The sequence below is a fragment of the Tupaia chinensis genome, unplaced genomic scaffold (genome assembly GCF_000334495.1).
Source record: "Tupaia chinensis unplaced genomic scaffold, TupChi_1.0 Scaffold000568_1, whole genome shotgun sequence".
In the NCBI taxonomy this organism is placed as follows: Eukaryota; Metazoa; Chordata; class Mammalia; order Scandentia; family Tupaiidae; genus Tupaia; species Tupaia belangeri.
Genome location: NW_006160082.1, coordinates 131620 through 140344, shown reverse-complemented (window position 1 = coordinate 140344; position 8725 = coordinate 131620). Strand labels below are relative to the sequence as shown.

At 55.7% G+C, this 8725-nt stretch overlaps 1 protein-coding gene across 1 annotated transcript in view; it reads right to left on the bottom strand.

Annotated features, from left to right (window-relative positions):
- CCDC88C (coiled-coil and HOOK domain protein 88C) overlaps positions 1–8725 on the bottom strand; it is a 153143-nt gene that overhangs the window by 34873 nt on the left and 109545 nt on the right. The window contains 7 exon segments of the mRNA XM_027775504.1: positions 6–95; positions 1783–2060; positions 3301–3462; positions 4945–5133; positions 6089–6230; positions 7084–7211; positions 8298–8718. Of these exon segments, the coding sequence (XP_027631305.1) occupies positions 6–95; positions 1783–2060; positions 3301–3462; positions 4945–5133; positions 6089–6230; positions 7084–7211; positions 8298–8718 (1410 nt within the window).

Below are 8725 nucleotides of genomic sequence, written 5' to 3'. Positions count from 1 at the left end.
TGGTCCTCTGCTCCTGCTGCAGGGCCGCCCGCTCCCTGGTCAGGGCCTTCTCCAGCTCGTCCAGCTCGGTCTTGTGCTTCAACATGCCGTCATGCCTGGGGTGGGAGGGAGGCACTGCTAGGAGTCTGCCTGGGCATCCTGCTCCACTCACCCCCCAGCCTATGGCCACTCCTGAGGGGAAACCCTGAGACCTCTCCACAGAGGGAGCGGGCAGGGAGCCAGCCTGGACGGCAGAACCAGAGAGTGGCAGCCTGAGAGATGCGGGCCTGCGCCCAGCCCAGGTCCTCCTCCTCTGGCTAGGTGTCTCTACGGTCCCTTCATGCCCTGTTAACGCAGCCACTCCTCCTGGGATCAGCCTGGCTCCATTTTCCAGACTCTGCTCCCTTCTGTTACCAGGAGGCTCACCAAGCAGACAGAGCGAGCTAAGGCAACCCAAAACAAGCAGCCAATTCCACACAACTGACAGCTGATCCTGCCCCATGCCCTACGCGGCGGCTGGTCTGCTTGTTCTCTCGCTGGCCTTCCTGGGGAGAAGGGACTGCCCAGAGACTGTTGCTGTCTGTCTCTGTCACACGAGCACCGCCTTTCTCTTAGGGGCCCCCAACCATAGCCCTGATCCTTTCCCACCAGCCCTCGCTGGGGCCTGATTTTCTTGGGACTCAATCCCCCAGGCTGCCAATCTCTGCAGGCTGCACAGTCACCTCTGGGGGGCAGCAGAGCCCAAGGATGAAGCTGCCGGCAAGCCCCAGGCCAGGCTTCCTCTGTGGGGAACCTCTGAGTTCGTGGATGGCCCAAGACACCCCCTGAATCCAAGGGGTGCACAGTGGTCCACTGGCTCACCACGGCTTCCTTTCCGCCTGTCTGGAGGCCCCACCCCTTTACCCAGCCCACCTCCTTCCTCTGGCTGCTGAGCCTTCTGGGGCTCTAAGACTCGGTTTCTTCTAGAAAGTAGCCCCTGTGCCTTTTGGCACCCTACAGATCCAGCAGCACCTGCCCAGGTGCCTGGTGCCCCGTGATTTTCAGGGGCAGCAGCTCAGCTGACTGGTTGGCTTGAACCTGGGACCCCAAATTATCAATAGTGCATTTACGATCTGTGCCTCCATGTATGCAGATTTACCCCCAAAAAGCATGCTGGAGAGTAGGCAGTACAGATGAAACCAGAACAGTGTGAGGCCCAGGGACAGGCCCACGGGCTTCCGCTATCCTGCTCTGCAGACTCTCTACACACCTAGAGGTTTCCATGAGGGAAGGAAGGGGGTAGTGAGACGGAGAGAGAAAGGAAGAGAGAGATCCAGATATGAAAGTGAAGCTTTGGGAGCAGGAGGCCGTCCCTATAAACTGGAGGCCGTAGAGAATGTCCTCCTCACTCCTGGTTTCGAGAGGAAAGGGAGAGAAGGAGAGAACCCTTAAAACAGGGCCCCAAATGCCAAGGCTGGGCTCCCAGGGGCTGGGAAAGGCCGTGGCACTCCGTCTCCGCTTAGGGTGCCCTCTTGCCAGACTCAAGACTCCAGCTGCACAAGCTCCAAACCACTGACGCTGAAGGTGACGTCCAATTTCCTTCCCTTTGGGAAAGCTCAGGTGTCCTGACAATGAGAAGCCGGGGGCCAAGAGGAAGTGCAGGGGGAGAGAAGGGGGAAAAGCTAGCCACAGCAGCCTGACAGACAGCCCTCACCTCTCTTGCCCCCCAGGCCTCACCTCCTTCCATGACCCCCCGGGCCTCACCTCTCTCCAGAGACCTCGCACCCCTCCATCCGGACCAAACTCCCCCACCCCAGGCCTCACCTCTCCCCGAGCTCCTTGTGCTCCAGCTCCAGGCTGCGGTGCAGTGTCTTCAGGCAGCTGTGCTGGTGGATGAGGGCCTCGTACTCCGTGGACTGCCGCTCGTGGAGTGCGCCCAGCTGCTCGTGGTCCTGCAGCAGGGCCTCGTAAGCCGCCGTTAGCTGCTCCTGCTGCCGCTGCAGGCTCTCGTTCTCGCTCTCCTTGGCCGACTGCTGGTTCTGCAGCAGCGTGTACTGTGCGGTGAGTGAGGCGCTCTGGGAGCTCAGAGTGGAATTCTCCACCTGCCGGGACGGAGAGAGCGGCGGTGGCCTCGTCAGGGGCAGGCCCGAGGGAGCCAGAGACTCCCACAGCAGTAGGCAGAGCCAGCGAGCAGGGCTGATGCAGGTGCTTGAACATCGGGCTCTCGGGGCAGCCTTGACCCAGGAGGGGCGAGAACAGCTCTGGCCAAGTACGGGATTAAATGGCCTGCAGGGACCATGAGAGCGTGTGTGGGTCCTGAGCCCTCCACAGATGTCACCGTTAGAGCAAATTACATCCTTTCTTTGGATGGCCTTATGTGCTCTCGGAGTAGTTTTAAAAGATCCCCCTTAAGAACAATTAGAAAATCTGGAAGAAGAAATCTCTAAGTACCCAAACAACGCTACCAACCAGCTAAGGCCACAGATACCTACAGAGCCCTGCGTCCAACACCATGCCAAGCCATCAGGATCACTCAATGAAACCAGAACTGCCTTGAGACTAAAACTAGACAGAGGTTTTATAAGAAACAAACTACGTTCCTAGCTTCTTGTTTTAACACATCAAGACCCAAACTCTTTGTCAAATGGTCTCGTTTATCACGCCTATCCCGTAACTTAGATTCTCACTTTTCCCAGAACTACGTTAATAAATGGCCATCTCCCCTCATCACAATCTACTAAGCACGAAGAAAACCCCACATCCTCAGTGGCCCGAACGCCAGCTCTGCTCGCTGCTCTCCACCCTCTGGGAGCCACTGTGTATCTTCCTTCTCTCTCGGAGGTTAAAAAGTCACATCAGCGTGAGAAATACTTTTCATGATTGGACAGCTCACTCACTGTCCAGTAACTAAAGTCGCCACACTGGGTTTCAGGAAGTCGTTGTGGAGAGGAGAGCAGAGCTGCGGCGGGGCAGCGCAGGGTAAGTGCTCTGCTGCTCCGATGCCCTAGGGACGGCTCTACAGCCAAGAACCTGGTTACCCGTTCAACCAAACTTCCCTGGTCGCCAAACCTCGGGGCCGGGTCATTCGTAGCCACATTTCAAGGAACACACATTGTACAAGAATACAAGTCAAAGCTCGTGCAACCGATTGCTCCATCACTGAAAACGGCTTACCAATCACCACCACCTTCAAAAACCACTGTTTACAATGAACGAGTCTGCTCAAAGTAAAACAAAACCCTCCCCTCCCCATACTCGGTCATGCTTCTCTTCGAGGAGTCCTGGGAGCCACGGGTAGGCACCGCGCCGGGCTCATGCCCCACGTCCCGGCAGCGGCCATACCTGCAGCTTGGCCGTCTGGGTCTGCAGCGTGGTGTTGTGCTCTTGCAGGAAGGCGCTCTGCTTCTGCAGCGTCAGGATCTGACTGCTGAAGGCCACGTTCTGGGTCTCCAAGTGCTGCAGCTGCTCCTTGAGCAGCTGCTTCTCCGCCTGCAGAGCTGCGTTCTAGGGAACGAGGAAGCACGCCAGTCAAACATCAGCGGTGCCGGTGCCGACCGGTCAGAGGTCCCCGGCTAACAGACCCCCAAGAGTCGACACTGGGGGCCAAAGCCAGGGTCCACCAGAGAGGAAAGTACTGTCTTCCCCCTTTGAAAGGGCCATCAATAATCCTTTTTAAAAAAGAATTAACTTTATTTTTTAATTTGTCCACAGGAGGACAGAGTGAGGGGGAGAGGGGAAGGTGAGAAAGCAAGCCACCAGTTCCACAGTTGGCCAGGTGGGGGTCCAGTGCCCTTAACCACCATGCCACCTGCACGTTGACGGTATTTTAAAGCCACACATTCTGGGGGGACGCTGCATCAGAGCCAAAGGTAGGAATGGGGGCAAGGGCATGCAGGAGCTAAAGCACTTCCTCCTGCTTCCCTTTAATGTTTCCCTGGGCTCTCGTTGAACACCCACCCCAAGAGTGTGTCCTGTGAGCTAAGTGCCATCTCCCATGGACGACAACCCTGGGGTTCTGGGAGCTTCAGTATAACCCCATACTACCCGGGAATGACAGCAAGTAGCACAGGGTGCTTCCTGGTACGAGAGACCCACGAAGACCACGCAAAGCACACCACCACCCAGGCTCAGGGCAGGGCACGGGGGCTGCAGACACGCACTGTCTCTTATTAGCAAGGGACTTCGGGTCGAATCTCTAAAATTCTGTCTCAGCTCATCACACTGGGTTTCATGAAGTCATTATGGAGAACGAGACGAAATCAGAGGTATACACCAGCTGGGGTAGCACAGGGGAATGCAATGCTCCGCTGTGCTGACGCCATGGAAGGTCCCAGGTTCGGGTCCCGAGGTCTTCCTGTGCATACTGGGAGGGGGACGTGTGCCACGATCCCGACCGGCTGGGGTGGATCAACACCTGTTGGGGTGACTGCTTTTCTTTCTCTCTCTCATAGAAGAAATTCATAAACTTAAAAAAAAAAAATCAGAAGTGTAGATATGCATTAGCACATTTTTTTCTTTAAAGAGCTGGACAGTCAATCTTCTGGGGTTTGTGGCCTCAGTCTCCATTTCAGCCACCTCATACTGCCACTGGCGGTAACGTGGCCCCAAACAGGCCACAGAGATACCGGTATGGCCATGCTCTAGTAAAACTGTACTTCCAAGAGCAGGTGGGGGCTGCAGCCAGCTCGGGGCATGGAGCACCAAAAGACGTGCCACCACAGGGACAGAGCGCCAGGACATGAGTCACAGGCCAAGTCCCCAGGCGGATAGAGTGATCTGGGTATATGTCCTACATCAGAAACACTGACGGGACCTCAGAGGAGGCAATTGGACCTGCCCCGACAACTGGATAAGGGTCCAAGTAGACCTGGGTAAGTCCTGACGGACGCTGAGGTCCTGTGTGGTTCGCAGCAAGGACGTGTCACCAAGGACACTCTTAACAGCAGTGACCACAGCAGGCAGCACAGGGCACTGCCCGGAACTCACATTCCGCTCCAGCTCGATGGCCCGGTCCTTCAGGCGGAGCAGCTCCATGGTGGCTTCCTTGTGGCCAGGCCCCCAGCTCTCCTTGCCCTGGTGACTGGGGGACTCCTTTCCCGCGGGGTGTTTGAAGGAGTTATGCAAGAGCTTGCCCTCCTCCTGGCTCTGCCTGAGGCTCTCACACTCCTTCTGCAACTGCGGGACAGAACAGGATGCAGACTTTAGATGAGAGGAAGCCTGGCTGAGGGCCCAGTCAACAGCCAGCACACAGCCAGCCTCAACTCCTGTTCTAGGGGCAGGCACAGTCCGGCCCTCGTTCCTGCCCCTGTCCCTCCTCAGCCACAGGGCCAAGGTAGTCTCATCTTCCTGTGCCTCAGTGAGTGACTCTCTAAAGCAGGGGTGAGGCTGGGGAGTGAGGGAGAAGGGGCCGGGCAGGACCACACCTCCTAAGGCAGCTCCAGATCCCGTTCACTCCTGCTGCCAGGAAACGTGTCACATGTTCAAGGAGAGCGGGAAGAGCATGTGTGTATGTGTGTGGCCAGCACATGCGTCCATGTATGGAGAGAGTGCGTCCCTGTGTGAAGGAGCGTGTGTGTGTGTGGAGTGTGTCTCTGTGTGCATACACAAGGGTCTTCATAAAAGTTCATGGAAAAAGCACATTATGGAAACACTATGCATGGATTTCAACATTCTTTGCACCAGAATAAACTTGTACTTTAACTCCACATTTCCTCAGACTTTCTGACGTCCTCATGTGTGTGGGGCCGGTCTATATGAGAGCTCAGTGTGCACTCGTGGAAGAGCACACGGTGTGTACGGAGAACACGCACACGAGCACGTGCTTGGGGCAGACATGTGCATGTCCTCAGGTCCTCATCTGCCATCCAGGGTGGCCGTGAGACTGCAAGCCACTGCTCGGTGCTCGATGCTTGCTTGCCACAGAATGTTCCCGACCCCTCCCGGCGGGGCTGCAGCTCCTCTGCACGGCTGCCCCTGCCTCACTCCGGCTCTGGCTGCCCCGAGGTGAGCCGCTCTGAGGTGGCTCCCTAAACCGAGGCCCATCCACGCCTGCCGAGAATACGGGCTTCCGAGCCACCCTTCGCTGCCTGATGAGAGGTGGGAGGCGAGGCGGCTGGGACACGGCCCTTACCGTCTGAAGCTCGTTTTGTAACTGGTGATTCAGGCTCACTTTCTCTTCCATCTGCGCCTCTAAGAACACAATCTTTTCCTCTTTCATGGCCAGTGTTGTTTTCAACGCCGATTCATTTCTGCCCTCCAGAATCTTGAATTTCCTGAAAAACGAAGACATAGCAGTGTCACTCACCTGTCTGACCCACAAGCTCCCTGTCCCCGCACTGCCAACACACCCCTACTTCCACCTCGCTGGCTTCCTTCGCCACCCTGCAGAGGTGGCCCAGAAGTTCTTGGGGGACAAAATCATCTGTCCACGGCCTTTCTGGGGCTTCCCTGGGAGACACGCCTGTGATGTCTTCAAATGAAACACCACTGCTACACGGTCACGGTCGCTATCTCAGGGAGGCATTACACTGGCCGTCTGACGGTGGAGACACTGAGTCAGAAAGGTGAAGCAATCTGCCCAAGGGGCCGTGCTGTGTGCTAAGTCTAAGGCCTTTCCCTTGCCCAAACAGGCATCGCTTCATCAAGCACGTAGCTCTTGTTGGTCCCAAGTCCAAGAAAAGTCCAAGACTTCGAATGTCTTTCAAAATCCAGATTATGACAAAGTACTGCAGGGAAATGTGATAGTGGAATATACACAATATATCTATACAGGACAAAAGACTTTGCTTCCACAGCTCCCTAAGAACGTCAAGGAACACGACCCAGCCTACAAAGGACATCAGCATGGGGCCAGGAAGTGGCGTGGTGGTTAAGGCACTGAGCTCCCACATGACCGGCCACAATGCGAATCCCAGACCTGGTGGCTTGAAAACCATGCCAGGTGCACGTGTGCACATGCTCAAAATCCCAGGCAAAGAATGGAGGAGAAGGGATTGGGGCGTGGCCATCCTCTACGGGGATTTCTCACTTTCCCAAGGACATCAGCTCGAGGAACTGCGTGACGCAGGTCCCGCTGAGGGGGCGGAGCCTGCAGGCTGACCGCACAGGTACAGGGGACATGCTCACGTATCGCCGTTGCTGTTGTCGTCCTGCAGCAGCAGCTCCTTGCTGAGGCCAACCTTCTCCAGCTCCTGACTCAGTTTGTCCAGCTCGCTGGTCAGCTGCTGGCTCTTCAACTTCTCCAGCACCAGGTCCTACGACGGCAGTGAGACAGGCGTGGGACGAGGGCTCAGCGGACCCACAGCAGCAGCAGCAGGTGCCCACCCAGCCCACAGCAGAGTGACTGTCGTCCCAATCCCGGCTGCCTCAGGCATCGAGCAAAGCGAGCTAGCTGGCTAGTCAACGACAGTGGTCTTGGCTTCAGGGATGTCCTCCCGGAGAAGGGAATGGACATGCCTCTCCAGCCCTTCCGATGCCATGCAGCCACGCGTCAAGGAGGGCCATAACTGCTGCTTCTCTAAGACACGGTTAGAAATATACGGGGTCTTCAAAAAGCCCATAGGAAAAGCGTATCATGAAAAACTTACACATGGATTTTAAATTGATTGACACCAAAACACACTTGTACTTTCATTCCCTATTTCCATAAGCTTTTGCAATCCCCTTGAACTAGATTACCTGGGCACTAAAGGCGTTTTTACCAGAGCAGCTGTTCACCTGAACGAACTGATCAAATGCAAAACACACCAGTGAAACTAAGACTGAATTTCTGGAGACTTTCATATCAAGAGACTAAAATGTCCATGCCCTTTGAAGCTGTAATTCCAGTCCCAGGAATATATCCTAAACAAAGGAGTCGGCTGTGTCTGGCATCCTTGTGTACCGGTGGGGAAACGGAGTCTCATCCTTGTGTACAAGAATGTCTAGTGTTCTTTAACACAGTGGATAATAATGGAAACAACCTAAATGGCCCCGAAATAATCACAATCTATAAGATTAAATACCTTTCAGCCATGGAGAAATCACAGCCCAGACACTTACTGTACGAGAAGAAACATAATGTAATAATAAACAGCAAAGCTCAGCTGTGTATATAGTACACCGAGTGTGAATGCACACACGTGTGCACGCACAAGGAAAAGAATCGGATAAAATAAGCCAATGATCTCTGGGTAGTAAGACTAGGATACATCATTCTGAGAGTTCTTTGGACCTTCAGGTCTTATTTTGTTTAGCATCAGGGAAAACACTCGAGGGAGACCCACGAAGCCCCACTGCTATTCTGGAAGCATGCCCATCCCACCATCCTCACTAGGAGGGGCCATCTGCACCCAGCTCACCTCTCTCAGGGTGGTCAGGGTCCTGGTGTGCATGGTGACTTGCTTGGTGAGGTCCCTGTTGTCCTTCTCCAGCTCCTTCAGCTTGCTGGCCGCGTCCCTGCAGCGGGCCAGCTCCTTGTCCAGTGCGCGGCTCTCCTTCTCAGCCGCGGACAGCTTGGCAGTGCTGTCGTCCAGCACAGCGTCCTTGAGCTCCACCTGCTGCCACAGCCGCTTGGCCTCCTTCTCCAGCAGCTTCTTGTCTTTCTCGAGCTGGGCCACCTCCTGCTCCAGGGACTTCTTGTCCTGCTCGGCCCTCTCCAGCTGCCTGTTGGCCAGCCGCAGGGCCTCCAGGTCACGCTGCAGGGTCTGGTGCTCGGCCTCCAGCTCACCCAGCTCCCTCTCCAGGGCCTGCGTCTTGTGGCTGGGGTTTCTCACGGCCCCACTGCCAC